This window comes from Ipomoea nil, unplaced genomic scaffold, assembly GCF_001879475.1.
Source record: "Ipomoea nil cultivar Tokyo-kokei standard unplaced genomic scaffold, Asagao_1.1 scaffold2845, whole genome shotgun sequence".
NCBI classification, from domain to species: domain Eukaryota; kingdom Viridiplantae; phylum Streptophyta; class Magnoliopsida; order Solanales; family Convolvulaceae; genus Ipomoea; species Ipomoea nil.
In genome coordinates this window covers 1,271,334-1,292,256 of record NW_017619273.1, presented here as the reverse complement: position 1 = coordinate 1,292,256, position 20,923 = coordinate 1,271,334, and the positions used below count along the sequence as shown (strand labels likewise).

General features: G+C 35.2%; 3 protein-coding genes across 4 annotated transcripts; 2 read left to right on the top strand and 1 right to left on the bottom strand.

Annotated features, from left to right (window-relative positions):
- Window positions 1-397: 397 nt before the first annotated feature.
- Window positions 398-6,335, top strand: LOC109160178 (T-complex protein 1 subunit eta-like). The gene is made up of 14 exons (XM_019308391.1): window positions 398-583; window positions 955-1,215; window positions 1,765-1,890; window positions 2,011-2,214; window positions 2,941-3,110; window positions 3,223-3,358; window positions 3,459-3,575; window positions 3,706-3,825; window positions 4,337-4,435; window positions 4,520-4,609; window positions 5,080-5,167; window positions 5,300-5,388; window positions 5,464-5,538; window positions 5,948-6,335. The coding sequence occupies exons 1-14, from the start codon at window positions 569-571 to the stop codon at window positions 6,038-6,040; spliced, it is 1,683 nt and encodes a 560-aa protein (XP_019163936.1). The 5' UTR covers window positions 398-568; the 3' UTR covers window positions 6,041-6,335.
- Window positions 6,336-8,070: 1,735 nt separating this feature from the next.
- On the top strand, window positions 8,071-11,683 carry LOC109160177 (pentatricopeptide repeat-containing protein At4g28010). The gene is made up of 4 exons (XM_019308390.1): window positions 8,071-8,303; window positions 8,373-10,756; window positions 11,402-11,489; window positions 11,571-11,683. Exon 2 carries the CDS (start codon window positions 8,395-8,397, stop codon window positions 10,600-10,602), a length of 2,208 nt encoding a protein of 735 aa, XP_019163935.1. The 5' UTR covers window positions 8,071-8,303; window positions 8,373-8,394; the 3' UTR covers window positions 10,603-10,756; window positions 11,402-11,489; window positions 11,571-11,683.
- Window positions 11,684-12,497: 814 nt separating this feature from the next.
- On the bottom strand, window positions 12,498-20,923 carry LOC109160179 (transcription factor TGA2.3-like). Of its 2 annotated transcripts, none has more exons than XM_019308392.1 (10): window positions 20,909-20,923; window positions 20,819-20,845; window positions 19,160-19,289; window positions 18,742-18,807; window positions 18,589-18,648; window positions 16,727-16,804; window positions 16,506-16,557; window positions 14,184-14,455; window positions 13,651-13,896; window positions 12,498-12,892 (listed from the first exon to the last, which is right to left on the bottom strand). In XM_019308392.1, the coding sequence occupies exons 3-10, from the start codon at window positions 19,223-19,225 to the stop codon at window positions 12,746-12,748; spliced, it is 987 nt and encodes a 328-aa protein (XP_019163937.1). In that variant the 5' UTR covers window positions 19,226-19,289; window positions 20,819-20,845; window positions 20,909-20,923; the 3' UTR covers window positions 12,498-12,745. The 2 variants fall into 2 exon arrangements, with proteins under 2 accessions (XP_019163937.1, XP_019163938.1); XM_019308393.1 differs by lacking the exon at window positions 20,909-20,923 and adding an exon at window positions 20,533-20,655 and having other exon boundaries at window positions 20,819-20,839.

Below are 20,923 nucleotides of genomic sequence, written 5' to 3'. Positions count from 1 at the left end.
AAAAAAAAACATACCCCGTCGTCTCCGGCCAGTCCAGTTATTATTATTATTTTTTGTTTTTTTTTTAAATATTTTTTTAAATTTAAATAATTAATTTTAAAAATTTATTTTTAAAAAATAATTAATTTGGAAGGATGACCTGTTGGAAACCTTCAAATTGAAAGATTTGTTTGAAATTGGTTAGTTTAGAGATTCAATTGTTAGTTTCTTAGATTTAGTGGCCTAATTGAATTATTGTGTGCAGTTGGATGACCTATTTGACCCTTATTCCAAAATTGAATTAACTTATTTTTTTGTGCCATGCGTTGAAATTGAATGACTTATTTGATCTGTATCCGAATACTTATGATACTGTCACAGCTCATTGAATGACATTTTCCTTTTTATAATTTGCAAAGTTAAGCCTTCATGCAAGAGAGAAATGAACTAGAAAATACATAACCCCTAGTCCAACCAAAAAACCCTAAACTGCAGGCATTTCATACTGCTTCCTTCTCTGATACTCTCTCCGCCAACCACTGACTAACTGAGTCACTACATCGTCCGATCTGCAAAGTCAGGGGCAACAATGGCGGCCATGATGGTAAGTTCGATCTCTCTTTCTGACTGATTTTGTAGTATATAGCGGACATGCTTGTTATAGAGTAACCTAGATCAGGTCGGACGGAAGAATTTTTCTGCTTCATCAGAACATCTGAGAAAATGAAATATACTCCGTAATATAGAAATTATTGAATGCTGAGTGTCTATGTTGAAGATTACGCTATTCTATGCAAGTAAAATCTGATTGTAAGTGGTGTTTTACTTCGTGTGTGCTCGGCTAAGGTTAATAATTTAGATTTCTGCATTGAAATGTGGCTGGAGAAGAGCGAATTAACTGGTGGTGAGAAAACTTTGACTATATTGAATGCTATTTGTTGTTTTTTCAACTTACTCTGATTGTTTTTTGAGTAGCAACCACAAATCATATTGCTTAAGGAAGGGACAGATACTTCTCAAGGGAAGGCACAGTTGGTGAGCAATATAAATGCGTGTATGGCTGTTGCGGATGTTGTAAGGACTACGCTTGGTCCAAGGGGTATGGACAAGTTGATTCATGATGATAAGGGAAACACCACCATTTCCAATGACGGTGCCACTATAATGAAGCTTCTTGACATTGTTCACCCTGCTGCCAAAATTCTTGTTGACATTGCCAAGTCCCAGGACTCTGAGGTATTGTATGATGTGCTTTTTTTTTTTTTTTTTTTTTTTTTAAATAATTTTTTGATGAATTTAATGTTCCATAGGCACACGAGTGGTACCTAGATTTGACTATTTGAACATCATAAGGTTTCTGCTTTAAGATTGGCGGAAGTAGCATTGGAAAAATGATTTTGTTATAGGAGAAAAAGTTTTATGTCTTAGAGAAGTTAGAGCATCTAGTTTGGATGGGGAGACTATAGATTGGACTTCTTCACAATATTACTAATAGCTTCTTTGCTTGCAATGAAATGAAGTTGGGGTGCACATTATATGGTGTTACATTTTGTTTGGCTAAGCAGTGAAATAGTTTTCCACTATAGTTCCTCTTTTGCCAAATGCATTTGGTGGGTCTATGTTGGGCTGCTGTTTAGCAATAAAGCAATTAATAGTTCACCAAAATATGTTAGGTAACTTGTAGATGCAATATTTTTATTGACATTGCAGTGTCTTTAATTGCCATTTGTCATGCCCATCCTGTTTAGTAACTGTCCTCCTTGACCAAATATATTATCCCCGCAGGTTGGTGACGGGACAACCACTGTTGTTCTGCTTGCTGGAGAGTTTCTGAAGGAAGCCAAGCCTTACATTGAAGATGGAGTGCACCCTCAAAACTTGATTCGTAGTTATCGAACTGCATGCAATTTGGTATTTTTCTTTCCCCTTCTGTTTTATTCCTTCCCTTTTTTCCAGGGGTGGGGTGGGGTTGTTTTTTGCAGGATGTGATACCTGTGGTACATATTTCTAATTTCTTTTATTCTATGATAGGCAATTGAGAAGGTAAAAGAATTGGCTGTTAGCATAGAGGGTAAAAGCATGGAAGAAAAGAGAAGTCTGCTTGCTAAGTGTGCAGCTACAACACTGTCATCAAAACTTATTGGTGGGGAAAAGGATTTTTTTGCATCCATGGTTGTTGATGCTGTCCTTTCAATTGGAGATGATGACAGGCTGAATATGATTGGCATTAAGAAGGTATACATGCAAATTTGGGATGTTCTGGAATTTGCCTACTTCAGTCGACTTTGACGGTTGCCTTCACGGATCCATACAGAATATAGTACTTTATATATACATAAATAATTAACTTTGATGGTTGCCTTCAGAGATTCCTATAGAATATATTAATTATATATACATAAATATGTATTTTTCTGCATAGTTACTCCAGAGCAGATACTTTGATATATTTGTTGATGTACTAGTAGTGTGAATGCCTTTAAGTGCTTATGATTACTATTTTCATTGCTTGCTTGAGATAAATTGGGTTTCTATACTAATGTATCATCAGGCCTCTAGTCATAATTCAAAAGAAGGTTATTCTTGCTGGTCAAAATTGATTATTTTGTGATCTGATTTGAAGAGATCCAAATTTATTTGCATCAAATACTTAGTTGCTTATGTCAGTATGTGTATTGTTGATGTATCATATATAGGTTGTTGAGTAATATTGAGTCTTTATTATTCTGGAAATCTGGAATTTGAAATCAGATCTACATTTAAATAAATAGCATATAATCTTATGGTGCACCTAAATTTTTTTTCTTGAATTTTCACTTTTCAGTTTACAAATAATGTTAAAAGTTCTTTTTTACTTAGTCCTAAACCGCAATCTACATTCATTTACTTCTGGGTATCTCTATAGCTCCTCAGCGCTTACTGATGCATGTTTACATTTGCTAATTTTCTTTAACTTTGTAGGTTGCTGGAGGCACCATGCGGGATTCTTTCCTTGTAAACGGTGTTGCCTTCAAGAAGACTTTTTCCTATGCTGGTTTTGAACAGCAACCTAAGAAGTTTATCAATCCCAAGATACTCTTACTGAACATAGAATTGGAATTGAAGTCAGAGAAAGAAAATGCAGAGATAAGGTATGATGATTGCTTCTTACATTGAACTATTCTAGGAAATTTATGTCATATTTCTCAATTCATTTTTGTAAGTTGCATGTTTTAAAACCTTGCCTAACCATGTCAATATCAGGCTTTCAGATCCGTCACAGTATCAATCAATTGTTGATGCAGAATGGAATATCATTTATGAAAAGCTGGATAAATGTGTCAAAAGTGGGGCAAAAGTTGTTTTGTCTCGACTTGCTATTGGGGATCTAGCTACACAGGTTGGTAGAAACTTTAAAACTTTTCAGTAAGTCAGTGATCAGTTAGAAATTTCATCCTGAAGAGATATTGATGGATATTTGAAACCTTTTGCATTGCCAGTATTTTGCAGATCGAGATATATTCTGTGCTGGTCGTGTTACTGAGGAGGATCTGCAGCGAGTGACTGCTGCTACTGGTGGAACAGTACAGACAACTGTGAACAACGTTATTGATGAGGTTTTTTTGCTTTGCTTTTGTCACCCATATGTTTAACAGAGATGAAGGAGATTCAAAGTTACTACTTTTTGGAATTGCTAGGATTCTTTATAGTATGTTTTCATTCAACTTTGATTCTTTGTGGAGATAGGTTCTTGGAACATGTGAGCATTTTGAGGAGAAGCAAGTAGGAAATGAGCGGTTCAACATATTTAGTGGATGTCCATCTGGAAAGACAGCCACTATTGTGCTTCGTGGTGGAGCAGATCAGGTGTGCTTTGATTGTTGCATACTACATTTGTTTTAGGGTGTTGATACCCAAACTCCTCTTTTAGCATGCAACACTTATCCAGTTTTTGCTTGAACAAATGACTACAATGTGCTTGCACCTCATTGAATTTTTATGTTCTATTCTTAGTCTTTCAAAAAACTTTAGGACCTAAATTTTGTGGTAAATAGAATTTTTAATATTTTTTCTTAGTGCCTGTCTTCTGTTAGATAAAATTAGATCTTCTAGTGTTCAATCTTAAAGCTGGAATCGATCAAATCTCTTAACACAGTCCTGTAATATCTAATTTACTTAAAAGGTGATAAGCATTAGTAAAATAGCAGTAATGATATTAGAGTTTAAGATGGCTCTAGACTTCATGATGACTAAGCGTTGGATATTTGGATTATTGGAGTAATTTACTTATATAGCAAAAACAATGAGTCTGAGAAGCTAAAAGAGGAGCTGGTTTATTATTTACTGGCTCTAATTTGTTTTCTTGAATTTTATTTAGTTCATTGAAGAAGCTGAGAGAAGCCTGCATGATGCAATTATGATTGTTAGAAGAGCTGTAAAAAATTCTACTGTTGTTGCTGGTGGCGGTGCTATAGATGTAAGATCTTAGCACCATTTATTAGTTAAATAAATATGTTCTTGATCTTCATAACTGGATAATTGGATATACCATTGGCTACAGATGGAGATTAGCCGATATTTGAGGCAGCATTCACGCACAATAAAGGGGAAGTCTCAGCTCTTTATAAACTCATATGCCAAAGCCCTTGAGGTACATTATGTCCTAATCAAAATCAAAGTGCAACATTGTTTAGGAGTTCTGTTATAATGTGCATGTGTTGATGGCTAATATAATCACTGAGGATGTTAATTCGATTACTATTAAGTTAATATGATTATCATTGGTTTAGTTGTACAACTACCCCTCCCCAACTCTCTTACTGTTTCTTCCTTGCTGGATTGAAGTTGGTCTAATTGCAATGAAAAAATCAGCCTATAAATTTGCAGTTGCCAGTTGGCATATTATAATTGTGAGTATGTACTTCTGCTGTTAATGTCATTTAAAAGTTTTATGGTTGTTAGGCTTCTTACTTGCTAGCTTGTTCTGTGTAAATCTGAGTAATATTTGATTAGGGTACCATCTGATGCTTTTGCTGCTGAGTTTTCTGGGAACATGTAACTTTTCTTTTCATATTATGAGAACTCATTATTGTTGCTGAAAATGTTAATTATGTGCTGCAGATTATTCCACGGCAATTGTGTGATAATGCTGGTTTTGATGCAACTGATGTGCTGAACAAACTCAGACAAAAACATGCTCTTCCTTCAGGTGAGGCTACTTTTATTTAGTTATAATATCTATTTGTGAGGTATTTATATTGAAATTAATATTTAAAATTTTAAATGTTCTGCCCTACTTTTTATAAGTGTTTGTTACTGATGCCACAAGATCATTAAACAGGTGAGGGCGCACCTTATGGGGTGGATATTAATACCGGTGGCATATCAAATTCATTTGCTAATTTTGTCTGGGAACCATCAGTTGTGAAGGTACATTGATATTTGCTAGTAACTATTTGCGCATTGTTTTCTAGTTATCGTCTAACGTTGTACGAGTTTTCACAGATAAATGCCATTAATGCTGCTACTGAAGCATGTTGCCTTATCCTTAGCGTGGATGAAACAGTGAAGAACCCCAAGGTATATTGAGCCATCTGTAAATGCCTTGTAACTAGGCTCTACTATTGCTAATAGGTGTAGCACATGGAAATTGGAAAGTATGATACATTTTGGACTATTTGGAGTATACTTAGGTTTGTCCTTTTTCTTTATCACACTAGCTTAATATCTACTAAATATACTTAATTTGTAGGGAAACTATTCATCTCAAGTCCCTTGTGCAAACTGATAAAATAAAAAGGAAAATAAAGTGTATATGTGCTTATTCGAAGATGTTGATTTGTATCGTGCATGTGCAATTTATGTGTAATATGTGGGTACAAATTAGGATTTCATGATGTTGTGTCAGATAGGCGGCATTAAATACAATGCAGACTTTTCTATTATATTGTTTGTGTTACAATTTGCTCTTTTATTTTGTGACATGCAGTCTGAGAGTGCCCAGGGAGCTGCTGCAGGTGGCATGGGCGGAAGAGGCGGATTTGCTTCTCGGGGTCGAGGACGTGGGATGCGAAGGCGATAGGCTTTTCGCATTATTCGATTGCATTTCTTCTCAATCTCAAGCTCACTATGTTACCTTCTGCAAATGATGCAGAAATCTAATGGTATCATTATGCAGTGTGATGTTCCAATTTCAGATGCTCATATGTGTGTGTACTGAGTTTTTATGGCATCTGATAAAGCAGTGCAAAAGAGAGAATTTCCTCGTCATCTTCTGATATAAGTAGATGCTGTGCGTGTTACTCCTCGCCGTTGTATAACACTTTTGAAAGGGATTGATAATTAATTGGTGGCTTAGCTTTTCGTTTTTTCATCAATTGGAGTACTATGAACTCGGGGTTTTTTGGTCCTCCAGTTATATCTGCATCTGCCATTCTCCATCAACATCCCAAATAACTCTCTTGGTTGCATTCTCTCTTAGCTAGCTTTTAGTACTTACATCCATACACTTTTACAAGATAATTTTTTGTTTTTACACTATCACATTGCAGAAGAGAGAGACAGTATTCACGGGATTAAAGTGGCTAGAAGTGTTCCAGTTATCACACACCTGTTTTTTTGCAGATGATAGCCTACTCTTTTTCAAAGCATACCAGAATGAGGCCGAGGAAATCAAATGGTGCCTTATCACATATGAGAAGTGTTTGGGGCAAACAATTAATTTTCACATATCTAGAATCACCTTTAGCATGAACACCCCATGGAGTACTCGAAATCACCTTGCAAGTAATTTTGGAGTCAATTTAACAAATGATTGGGCAAATATCTTGGGGTCCCATCAGTTATTGGTCGGAACAAATGCCAGGTATTCAGATAGATTTATTGAGGATAAACTTCGAAATTGTATTGGAGGTTGGAACAAAAAGTTCCTAACAAAGGCAGGGAAGGAAGTGCTACTCAAACGCCTAGGCTGTTTCAATGTTTACCATGAGTGTTTTCCTTCTATCGGTATCTTCTTGTCAAGAACTGAAAATCCTAACAGATTTTGGTGGAGGAATGGTGGTGTGGGAGGTACGGGAATTCACTGGCATGCTTGGAAAAATATTTGTCTGCCTAAGAAGGTTGGAGGTTTAGGGTTCAGGGACCTATATGCTTTCAACATCGCTCTCCTTGTCAAGCAGGGGTGGCAGTTCCTAACAGCTCCAGACAGTTTAGCCAGCAAGAGGTAAATATAGGCAACAATCCCAACTTCTGTTGGCGTGGTATACTAGTTGGACGTGAAACATTATTCAAAGGTCTGGGTAGAAAAATAGGTAATGGGCAGGACACGAATGTTTGGAGCTCCTCGTGACTAACAGATAGGAACCATCCTTATATCACTACATTGTTTGAGAGGGAGGAATATAATTATTGAGAATGAGAATGGAAGAAATGACATAAAAATTAAAAAAATGTACTTGTGTAATAATAATACTAATAATAATTAAGGGTAAAAAAGTCTTTTTTTCATTTTCCCTTTCTTTTCCCCATTAAATTGTAATTCATATGGGGGTGGGGGTGGGGGTAGGGGGATATGAATTGCAATTCAACAAAATTAATTCCCTCCAACCAAACATTTTAATTTAAGTAGCTAAAGAATAATTGAATCGCAACTATATCCAACCAAACAGCTCATAAGCTTTGCAAGGCAAGAAATTTGCAAGACGCTTTGGAGTTGAAGGCTGATATGAAAATTTTCATGTATTTCGATAAATTTTAAAATTAAAATAAATGTTAATATCTTGAATTTGAAAAATAAAATTATTTTATAAGTTAATTAACATGATGTAATAAAAAATAAAATAAAAGATATAATTACAAAAATAATTAAACATAATAGTATAATAAATTAACATAAAATATATATTTTATGATAATTAAAATTAAATAATTTTTTTTTTGTAAATATCAAAATAACATAAAAATTTGTGAGGAATTCACTTTCCCTCCAGAATCTTAAGTAAAAGGTATATTACATTCTTTAGAAAATGTTATGTTATATTCTGGGAGTGTAACCTTTTTAGAATGTCACATAATAGACAAGCTGGGGCTAAAAGAGTTGAAAAGGAGTGATGGAGGAGCTGATTCTGTTGACTGGTTGTGTTTCAAGTCTGTAACTTGAGGTTGAGGCTGTCTGGAATCTGGATTGTGGAGCGGTGCACGCTTCCGCCGCCGCTACGTAGAAAGAATGGTGAATGGTGATTCCGGCCGATCGGCGACCAGGCCTCATTAAGCCTTCTATCCAAACACTTCCTTTTATCACTCTGCTGTCTCTAACATTCGTCTCCTTCGATTCACCTTTTATATATCTATCCATTCCCCATTCGTTTCTGATTATTATTATTATTATTTTTTAAAAAATTTTTTTTTTGGGGGATGTAGTTGTAGTTGAGAACTATGATCCTTATTAAGAAGAAACCGTTAGATCGCCGATTTCCATTTCACCTAACTACCTTATTGGTTTCCTTGAACCCCATCAAACAATTTTCTTCCTCTTCTTCTGCGAGCAGTGATGTGCACGCCCAAAACTTGGATTCTAAATTGAGATCTCTCTGCGCTCAACCTTGCCCTAATTCAGTTTTAGTTGAGGCGGTGCGCCTCTTCGAGCATGGCGTTAATGATTTGGGGCAAATCCCTTCTTCATCTACTTGCAATTTTCTTGTTGCAACTCTCGCAAAGAACAAGGCATATGGACTTGCATTTGATGTGTATGATAAAATTACCCATCAATTTACTCCTAGTTTTTTAACTTTAGCTGCTTTGGTTGAAATTTTCGTCCACAATCACAAGCCTGAACTAGCAATTTCTGTATTTGGGTTAATTTTGAAGCGAGGGTTTGTGATCAATGTGTACCTTTTCAATCTGTTGCTGAAGGGTTTCTGTGAAAATGGGATGGTTCATAAGGGGGTGGAGCTCTTCTGTGGGTTGGATAGGAAAATGGTGTGTCCTGATATAGTTAGTTATAATACCCTCATTAAAGGGCTTTGCAAGGCAAGAAATTTGCAGGAGGCTTTGGAGTTGAAGGCTGGTATGGAAAATGCAAATCTTGCTCCCAATTCATTGACATATACTATATTGATGGATGGCTTTTGCATGGAGGGCAGGGTGGATGAAGCTATGGGATTGGTGGAGGAGATGAGGACCAAGGGTTTGGAACTCAATGTGTTTGCTTACAGCATAATGATAAATGGACTTTGCAGTCGAGGGAATGTGAAAGAAGGCAAAGAACTTTTTAATGGGATGCTAGGGAAAGGGGTTTCACCAAATGTAGTTACCTATACCTCTTTGATAAATGGGTTATGTAAGCTGGGTCAGCTGGAAGAAACCATTACGACGTTCAATGCTATGTTGGAGCACGGAGTGCAGCCTGATGTTGTCACATTTACAGGTATAATTGATGGGCTTTGCAAAGATGGAAAAGCGGAGAAAGCGTTGAAGTTGTTCAATGTGATGCTGGGGAAGGGTATAGTTCCTGGAAATATAACCTACAATGTTCTGCTTCGAGGTCTATGTGATAAAGGGTTATTGGCTGATGCATTTAATATTTTACAACTAATGATAGAGAAGGGTGAGAGGCCCAACCTGGTGACCTACAATACAATTCTGAGGGGGCTTTGCAACAATGGGAAGGTAGATGATGCCATGACACTTTTTCATTCAATGTTGACAGACAAAAGTTATGTTGAACCAGATGTTAGAACAGTGACTCTGCTGATTCATGGGCTTTGCCAAGAAAACCGTCTTGATCTTGCTGCAGATATTCATAATATGATGATTGAGAACAATAAACTAGTTGATGTGCAAACTTTTACCGTGCTTATTGGAGCTTATCTAAAGGCAGATAATTTCGGGAAAGCTATGGATATTTGGAAGAAGATGATTGAATTGGGTTTTACTCCAGATTCATTGGCCTACAGTGCCTTAATCGATGGATTTTGTAAGTTAAATATGCTAAACATTGCAAAGGGAATTTTTGTAATCATGAGAGATCGTGGATGTTCTCCCACAGTGTTCGACTATAACTCAGTCATGGCGGCTTTGTGCAAGGAAAGCAGCTTGGAACAAGCAAGGAGGTTGTTTCAGGAGATGTTAAATGGAAATTATGAACCAGATTCTGTCTCGTATAATATTATAATTGACTCAGCTCTGAAATCAGGAAATTTAGAGTCTGCTGAAGAACTGCTTAACCATATGCTTCAAAGGGGTTTGAATCCTGATGCTTTCACCTTTTCCATACTAATAAATAGGTTTTCAAATCTAGGACGCATTGAGGAAGCTAAAAAATTGTTCAACAAAATGGTTGCATCTGGTTTCACACCCGACATCTATGTATATGATTCTTTACTGAAGGGCTTTAGTTTGAAGGGAAAAACAGATGAAATAATTCAATTGCTCCAGCAAATGGCTGTGAAGGGAATTGTTTTAGACTCTAAAATCACTTCTACTATCTTAAGATGTCTTTGTGACACTTCTGAAGATCTCAAATTGGTGGAGCTTCTACCAAATTTTACAGAGGAACCATCAAAAGAAAATTGTGTTCCATGTGATGAATTACTCTTAAAGATCCATGAGATTCTTCCCAAGCTTCAGTCATGCTCTACTTGATTGATACCTTTTCCCAATATACTTTTATGAAGAAATGTTATTGGAGCATGTAAGTCCTTGAAGTGAAGCAAGCAGGAAACGAGTGGCTCTACATAGTGGATGTCCATCCAACAGCAAGACAGCCACTGCTGTTCTTCGTAATGGAGCAGATCAGGTGTGCTTAATTGTTGCATACTGCCATTTTTTAGGTCCCTGATACCCACACCCCTTTTTAGTTCCCAACATTTCTCTATATTTTGGTTTTAACAATGATCCCAAAGCCCTTTTACCTCTTGAAATCCTCAGATATTTGGCTTCAATTCTATTTTTTCTTTCCATTGGGAATTTTCAATCCAAATATTTGTGGAGTATTTTTTAACAAAATACTTGAGGGATTGAAATTGGAATTAACTATATTTTTAACGGATTTTCTCAATTTTCCATCTTGTTTTATGTAGTTTTGATTTTCTAGTGTTATATCTCAAAGCTGAAATTTGATCAAACGAGTTCTTTAATATCTAATTTTTACTTGAGTTGCTAGTATAAAACATGATAATGATGTTAGAATCAAATTATATTATTAGCATAAAAGCAATAATTATATTAGAATGAAATGACTCTAGATTTGCCTCTAGGGCATTAGTGCAGTGGATGAGAAATTTCACTTTAAGACTTGCTTCTAGCGGCAGGGTAGGGTTCGATTCCTGCCACGAGCATTGGGGATGTCTCCTTCCATTAGGGCAAAAACAAGTAGTCTAAGAAGCTAAAAGAGGAGCCTTGATTTGTTTCTTGACCCTAATTTGTGTTGAATTATATTCAGTTCACTGAAGAAGCCTGAGAGAAGATTCCAGGACACCATTATCAATTGTTAGAAGAGCTATGAAATTGCTGGTGGCAGTGTTATAAATGTAAGACCTTAACACCATCTTTTGGGAATAAATCCATTAATGATCTTCATAACTTGATGATTAAATATGTATTGGGTGCAGATGGAGATCAACTGATATTTGTGACACCATGCTTGCACAATATAAAGGAAGTCCTCTGCCCTTTATAAACTCGTATGCAAAGCTCTCGACGAAGATTAAATAGGATGCCCTATGATAACATGTTAAAAGGGCTTAAATAGGATGCCCTATGATAACATGTTAAAAGTGCTAATTGCCCTTTTGTATCAGTTTGATGGGTCAATTGAAGCCCTATGATTACTTGTGAGTTTTTTTTTTTTTTTTTTTTTTTTTTTTTTTTTTAGCTTTTATATAATAATAATAATCTTTAATTTACGAGAGAGTTTGTAATCACTATCCGAAGATGAACTTTGGGTTAAACTTATCTTATGAGTTTGATTGGCAATAATAATTTCTATTTGATTGAGTTATGATGTGACTAGTCAATTAAAAATAAAAATTACAGGTGTCAAATATGATGTGACATTGCTAGAATCAAGAATTTTGGAAGGAAAAATTGCATTTTTCACCAAAAAAAAGTACTACATCAGTTCCATTTTATGTGTCTTGATTCGGTTAACGAGGTTTGACAGAAGTTATTTTTAATCTAATTTTTTATAATATTAAGTTTAGTATTTGTATACAAAATTTATATATATAGAAACTATACTAAAAGTTAGTTTGATCCAATGAATAGTAAGTAAGACGGATAAAATGGGAGTATGGGACAAAGGAAGTAGTAGACTTGCTTTCTCTTTGGGCATGTGGTTATGTGAATCTTATTTTTCCCCACCTTGATATACTGAAAAATGAAGGAAAAAAAAAATCAGCAGCCAATCTGTGCCACATGCATCCAAGATACTGAAAATCAGATTATGTACTTAGCAAATTGGGAGGGTCTAATTTTGATTAATTCTCATCGTTGCAGTTAGACAAGAAGCTGAAAGAAAATACACTATCAAATCAGTCTATCTAAAACATGAAATTGTATAACTTAACATCCATACAGGGCTAAAATTTCTGGAAATATGTACCACAACAACATGAAGAGGTTGAACAGCATGGTGCCAAAAAATCTCAGCTTGAAAGGATGATTGCAGCTCAGCCTCAAAACTACAGGCCAATGAAAATTGCAGTGTCCCAGCAGAATTTTTTTTTGTTTTTCTCATTTACAAATGTGAAGAATCTCCTAGGTGGCATTAGATGGAAGATGGCCGTCACTCCCTGGGGCGGGCGAGCCATAGAGAACTTAGTGCTCGTAGCCGTGAGAAGTAGTCATTGATGGCCAGAAGAGCACGGGCTGATTGGCGGGTAGTCAATATGCGATGCATTTGTTGCAGTGTCTGTTGCCGCAGGTTATCAGCCTGAAATCGACCAAAATTCATTGCTCAGTAAATTACAACTTCCCACATGTATAATCCTAAATACCATCTAAACCACTCATATGATCATATCCCTTAATCAGAATATCTCTATCCCCAATATCTATGATAAAAGGTTCAACTTCTAGTGGAAATGGCCTATTGGCCTTCTTAGTTTGAAACAATCAACTATTGGCAACCTAGGCTTGTTTACTTTATAATTCTTTGCTAACTAGGGTCGCAAAGCAGGATTTACCCAATACTCTTGGGTAGTATTTGTGGGTTTCCCTCGTCACCAAAAAAAAAAAATTAAAATAAATAAATAGAGCAAACAAATAGCCTCATTTTGTGCCAAGGACCTTGTAGTCCAATGGCACCAAGTTGTTCACTTATAAAGGAGGTTGTGGGATCGAGCCTTAGTGGAGCCAATATTGGCTCTTTGTGCTTCAATAGGTTGAGAAAGTAGTTATGAACAGATACTGCATTGTAATAGAGTCAGTAGTATTCAATAAAAAAAAAAAAATAGCCTCATTTTGTAAAGTGGAATTCCAAATTTGTTAATTTCATTAATACCTCTCAGCATTGCTGTCTTCTAAGAGATAATGAGAGAGTTCATGAGATTGACTATATTAAATACCAATACACATGTTATTCCTTGATGTTTTGATTGATTAAGAAATTAATAAGCAATCAAATGACCAAATTTCATAAAATGAAATAGATGCTTAAATACCAAAACACAAGTTTAAAAAGTTGAATACCTGGCGGATAAACCCCTCTAGAGTTCCTAGCTTTCCCATCGCCATGGCCATTTGACCCATATAATTCGCAACATTTCCCGAGGAACTAGAAGGGCCAAGAGATCCAGCAAGAGTCTCGGCCAAAGATTGCTGCAATGCCTCCATTCCCTGGGACAATGCATCTTCAGCCTGTTGGGATGACTGTTGCAAGTTGTTGATGGCCAATAATTGCTGCTCGGTTAATGGCTCCAACTGATTTATAAGCAACTGCAACCACATAGGTTAGAAATTAACATCTAGGAAAATAACATAGAAAGACAACAAAGAAAGACGAGAAAGAACTGTTATCCATGCCAAAATGTCAGCACCTTGGGTTGCCAGGGTAAAAATTATGCAACATGATGTTATTTTGCTCTCACTAGTGACTTAAAAAATAAAATATATATATATATATATATATATAAAAAGGTGCCCAAGGGACTTCACTAAGGTGGGGAAGGGACACTAACAAAAATGCAATGATTTGTAAGAAGGAAATCAACAAGGGCACATACCTTGAGGAGTTCAGATGTACGGAATCCACCCAACCACAGGAAACATCTTTCTGCAGGTGTTTTCCACATGCCTGATAAAACATGAAAGACGTCAGTTTTTGCAGCTTCTCCTTTTATCCTGAAAATGTCATCGTAGTGTGCCAAGATGCTATCAACAATGCTGCGAAGTTCACCATCACCCGCATGGGAATTAACTGCTCCTCTTAGCTCATTTACTCGCCGATTGTGATCCTCCAGCCACCGAGCATACTCTACGTCAAATGCCAAGGCTCCTACAAGGAAGTTTGTAGAACAGGAAGTCATAAATAGAGATCACAAATGGGTCAAAATAAATTATAAAATGGACCAAAACAAAGAGCGTCTAATAAAGAATGCATTCTATGTAGTATACACTGATTATAAATGATCTTCTCTTTCTACATGTTTCTTTCCTCTTTCAACAGATTATCTCTTTTCTTTTTTCAAGAAGAAACTGTAATAACATAGAAAAAGCAACCTGGGTTTCCGTGTACATTGCCCACTCAGGAGTCAACATGTGTATTATCTAAACTCGTGAAATTTTAAGTAAAAGTGTGGAATATCAAAGTCTAAATTCTTAGGGTTGCATTTTATGAGACGTTACATCAGGTATTAAAAATGGCAAGCAACCAGAAATGCCAAAATTTATGTACAACCATGCCAAAATGGCAGATATAACAAGGTTTATTTGGATTATTATATAGATTAAATACTCTGCTAGTAACATGTTTGGTAAAGTATCTGGATTGTATAACACTTCTTAGCTTATTTAACTGGGAAACAATTTACTCCAACAGTTGATATCTTTTTCATCAATTTATAAGGTCAAATCAATAACCTTGCTCTATGACCCAGTCCAAAGAACCACAGCAACTAGGACAATGTCAAATGGGGCAAATTATATTGTGAACTATGGTTGTTCAAAAAAAAAAAAAAAAAAATATTGTGAACTATGGTCCGCACTACAACGTGGACCACTGATAAAGGTTCATTTTTAGTATACTAAAGGTTCATTTTAGGTAGTACACCTAAAAATGAACCTTCAAAAAGTGAACATTCAATGTTATAAAAATGAACCTTCAATATACTAAAATGAACCTTATGTTAATGGTCCACGGTATAATGATTGGTCAAATGGACTACCAGAAGAGAAAATAGGACAAAGAAAACGGGAGAAAAGCAATAGCAAATATTGCATCATCTAGCACTATTTTTAGCAATATGAAAACCATTTGGTATATCTTGCATTAGCCCTTTATATTTTTAATAAGCATGCAATTCATATCAAAACCTAATTTTGATTGTTATGGAATATAGAATATATATTTGATATATAGAATCTCTACATATTAGGCAGTTACTTGTTTCCTATTCGTAGTCTTCTAGCTCCTATTTATAGGGCTTTGTATTCTCTTTTCTATAAGACAGTTTGAGACAATATAAGACACCACATTAGAATATTCTCTCTTTCCTTTCGTAACATTGATCAATGTTTTAAAACATGTTCCTTCAAAATTTTGAGTTGCAGTACTTGAAATAAGTAATGCATAATGTGTGCTTTTATACTATCTAATTTTTAATTTCAGAAGTTAAACTTAATAAACATTAAATCAAAATTTAGTCAAACTGACCACCGGAGGACAAACAGAATGGAATAGGAGTAGCAAATACTGAATCATCAAGCATTACTTCTAGCAATATGAAGAAAAAAAAAAAAAAACACACATTTGGTATATCTCGCAGTAGCACTTAAAATGTTTAAGGGAAGGGTCAAATAGACCTTCAAACTATATATGCAAAATTGCAATTAGGCCCTTAAACTATAAAATGTTCCAATTAAATCACTAAACTCATAAATTCAATTATTTTTTTAAAAAATGGCCAGGCTCTTTGCTATGGCCATTTGCTGACCATGGCGTTGGCCTCTTTATTCAAATCTGGACAAAGAGCCATGGCAAACTGGCCAGTTTTTTTTTTTTTTTTTTTTTAAATTATTTTTTTAATTTTTAAATTTTACATAAGTTATAAAAAACATAAAGTCGTATGACATGGCGACCAAGTCAGCAGTAACCTGATGTTTACACGCAAAATCAGGTAAATATGACCTAATTGCATTGTTTTAAGAGTTTAAGGATTCAATTGGAACTTTTCATAGTTTAAGGGCCTAATTGTGGTTTTGCATATAGTTCGAGGGCCTATTTGACCCTTTTCCCAATGTTAAATAAGTGCGCAATTCATATCAAAATCAAAAGTTGAAACTTCACAAGAAAATATATTCCCAGAATAAAATGCAAATAAGCATACCATTTCCACTCATAGATTGTGATTGATCTCCTGAACTCGAAATAAATATGCCCTTCAACCAAAAAGCACCCAAAAAAAAAAGAAGATAAATGCTTCTTAAAAATGTTGTATAGTTATGAAGACTGCTTGTTGTCCTGATAGAAAAGCTAGTAGTTGTCCAACTTGCAGCAAGTTGAAGATAAAATAAAAATACAATTAAAAATTAGGTGGTTAGAACAAACCTGTTGTCGAGCTCGTTGAAGCTCCTGTTCAAGTTGTGTTAGCTTCATTCTGCTGTTCTCCAATTGTTGGACATATGCCTATGCCAAAGAAAAAGAATTTAAATTAATAAATATGAGACACACAATCATTGTCATTTTGATGTAAAGATATTATCATTGTTATGAGGCCAACAACTCCAGTAACAAATTCTCTAAGAACCAAAAGTTACAACTATAACCACTGTCATTATATGATTATGTTCGAATCTTTTTCATGCAAACACTACCACACCTAAGATCTTGGCTGCCACAAATAAAGAGCCACATGAAAAAACCGACTGCCAACTTCAAAAATGTAGAATAGAACAATAAACTAAAAAGTTACTTTACCATCACTAGATTAGCTTCATAATATCTTAAGATACGCGATAGCTGTTCATTTAACTTACACCGGAAGCCATGTGTATTGATGAAAAACTAGTTTATAGCTAGACTAGTTTATTTTCTTTTCGAAATACATAAAAAGTTTCCTGAAAGTTAACAGCATGAAAATTGTTGAAAAATAAAGGGATAGATTTATCTATAGGGTTGTGTCTGTTTATGAATAGGTGCTTACAGTTATGTGTCTATATATATATATATATATATATATATATATATATATATATATATATATATATATATATATATATATATATATATATATATAGGGGTGAGTTCTGGTGCGGGGTTGCTCCCAGGTAAAAAATGGGATTAGACCTGAGCCATTGATCAAATCTAGATCAATGGCTAAAATCAATGAAAATTTTAATTAAAAAAAACGCACGTGCTCCATTAATGCTCTCATCTGAGCACCTAGGATGACAGACAACCTAAAGGAATTCATGAAATTGTTTATAAAATTAATAAAAATTCATTTTATTTTATTTTTTCTTAAGAAGGAAAAACAAAGCACCTTAAGAAGTAAAACAAAGCATCTTAAAAAGGAAAATAATGCACCTTAAGAAGAAAACTCACGCACCTAAAACTTTAGACCGATGCACCTTAAGAAGGAAACAATATGCTTTAAAACATTAATTTAAAAAACACAAAAAACAAACCCAAACACAAAAAACAAAAAACAAAACAAAAGAAGAAAAGATTGTGTTGATCATCTGAAAGAGAAATTGGACAAACTTTTTGGGATAGAGGGAGTAGTTTTTTCACCTGGTCCACTGTTTCTATTAGAGAAAACCTGAAAACCCGAAGGAAACAACTCTATTATTTGATTCAAAATGAGTCCAAATAGACTTTCTGCTTATCTGTACTAATACTTGTAGATCCCTACAAGTGGTTGTGAATCAGGTGCAAGTTATTGTATCTTTTTTTTTTTAATGTTAAAACAATGTAGCAATAATATTTATTCAAAAGTAAATAATTATATTAAAGCACCGAGGGGGTGGAAACACTATGAAAAGACACAATAAGCCCCAAGGAAACCCACCCACCATCCTACAGGACTAACCTTGAGCATTCCCCATCCAGAAAAACCAACAAAAACCATAACCCAACTGCAAAAGAAAACCACACAAACCTCTACGACAGAAGATCAAGTACATAGGATCAGAACTAACCTTTGTTCTCAAAATGGTATTTCACTGGAGCAGAAAAAATCATGACAAATAAATTAAAAAAAAATCCATTTTCAGTCCCCAGACAAAAGATGATTCTTCAATTAGGGTTAATAAAAGAACTCTTATGGGGAACCTTTTCTGTCAATTTCTCAAAAGTTGGGGAGCATTCTGATATAAACTAGAGTTGGATACTAAAAGTGAAATATCTCTATAGTTTGGGACTAAAACTGGATGTAGTTCAATAAATAACAACAGGTGAGAGCAACCTACTTTTTTCCTTAAACGGCTCTTTCGTGCTGCCTCGCGATTCTGAGCAAGCCTCCTTAGTGTCTGCACATAAGATTTGAATTTTAGAAACCCTTTCACTTTTACCTGGTTTTAAACCCACCACTTCTTTATTGCCAAAAAAAAATAAAAAGTAACCTTTTGATCTCTTGTCTTATCACTGCCATCAGAACCAACAATATTCATGGATTGGTTGTTTTGAAACTGCAATCAACAGTAATGAATTGCAAAATTATTTGCTGAAGAATCAAGGATTATTGAAGGAACGAAAAACATACTTGGCTGACAAGCATGGAAATGCAAAGAATTCTCAACCACTTCATTTCATACTGATTTCCAATGTCTTTGAAATTTATAATACAACCATGGCAAGGAAATAGTGCCATTTGACTTTTTGAAGGGATTTGATTAATCTATTATTAAGAATATCAAATTTGGGGATGGATAGGAATAGGTAACAATATCACCATGTAACTGAAACTTTATGGACACGTGATTGAAGAGTGCCAACACTAGGAAAATTTGTGGACATTTGTTAGGTAAACATTTGATGTACCCTGGAGTTTCTTTCTTCAGTATCTGCATCAGTTGACGTATCAGTCAAAGGACTGACATCTGCCATGATGGGTTATTGCCAACTTTCCGGACAATCACTGCAGATGGGAACTTGATTGTCTATTGTTCTTCTGCAACAGCAACAGATCAGAGCACAAGATTATTATATATGGGACTTTAAAATAGGATAATGCTGCAAAGGAAACATGAACAAACACTTGTACATATCATAGATATGATCACTCCCCAAAAGCAATGTAAATAAACATTTATAGACACAAAACTAAAGCATTCTCTCCATCCAATAGATAAAGAGGGGGGAAGAGTGTTTACCTGAATTAAGGCATATTACTATATTAGGGCCCACTTCAGCTATGTGCTCCCCCACCCCCCCCCCCCACCCCACCCCCCAAAAAAAAATTGAATAAATAAATAAACACACACAACATGTCCAGTATAGATAAAATTCCAAGATTGACACCAGTTTTGTACAAATTCAGAACTTTTTTATCCAATAAGGCAATAAGGGTTAGGGGCATGGATCTCCCCTTGCTATTTTATTTATAACAAAATATGTGCGCAAAGAGAAAGGCTGTACTCCACCATATATTGGCCTTTTACACCAAAAAATGATACTCTCAAACAATTGTGAATGAAATTCAGCAAGCACACATTAATTGGAGAAGATATCAGATCAAGAACCATCTGATATAAAAGTCCAGATGGATCCAAGAAGTTGGAGGTGTATAGAATTGCTTAGGAAATGTTTTAGATCTCTCATGAACAGTTTGCTCATGAAACCATTGCCTGGCCTGATTTGAATCATGAATTAAAGCAGGCTGACTGGAACCAATATGGATGATGACATACATCTTGATTGATCAATCAGATATTGTCTGCTACCTTACAATTGAAATCATTTCTAGCAGGTTTATTTGTTGGAAGGACTCTCATTTTGTTAGTGCAGGTCATGCTTAGTCAGGAATATACTGCCAGTGACTCAAAGTCAAAGATTAGAAACTAACAACACTTGAATAGAGTGAAGAATTCTTACACTATCAAATAACAGTCAAATTCCCAAATCCATATGTTATCAAAAGAATTGTCTCTATATTACTCAGGAAATTATTGTTAAGTTGAAGGTCAAAAGGTTTATCAAATTAAGTGGTGTGTAAGCCAGAGCACAGGGAAGGGTGAAAAGGGACATTGATAACAAAGAAACTATTTTTACTACTGTAAACATAAACCATGTTCCAAGATTCCAGAGTCCAAGCATTTTTCCCTCCTGCTCTGGCAACACTAATTCACAACCCATTATCATAAGTAATTGAGTAAGATTCAAAAAAGTGGAACTATTGCATAGAGATTATCTACCCATGTTAATTTCCATTTTCCAGATATCAGAAAGAGACAAGCTATGAACACTTCTCTCAAATCGACACAGCTGACGAGAACTCAAATTCATGAGCTGCATCCTCAACAATCAAAAGCATAACTCTGAAGATATATATTTAACATATCGAATCAAAATCAACCACCAATAATTCAACTAAAGGAACCAGAAAAAACTAAGCCAAACTTCTCAAAGCAAGTTTTTTATTTTTTCTGCTGAGACTCAACACGACAACACCAATATATATCTAAGGTTGGAGATGCTTACAGCTTAGAGTAAACGAACAGTTTTCCCCTCAAACTTCGGCTCCTTTTTTTCTCTTTTTTGTTTTTTTTTTTTTTTTTGCTGGTTCTTCACCTCCTCCTCCTCTGC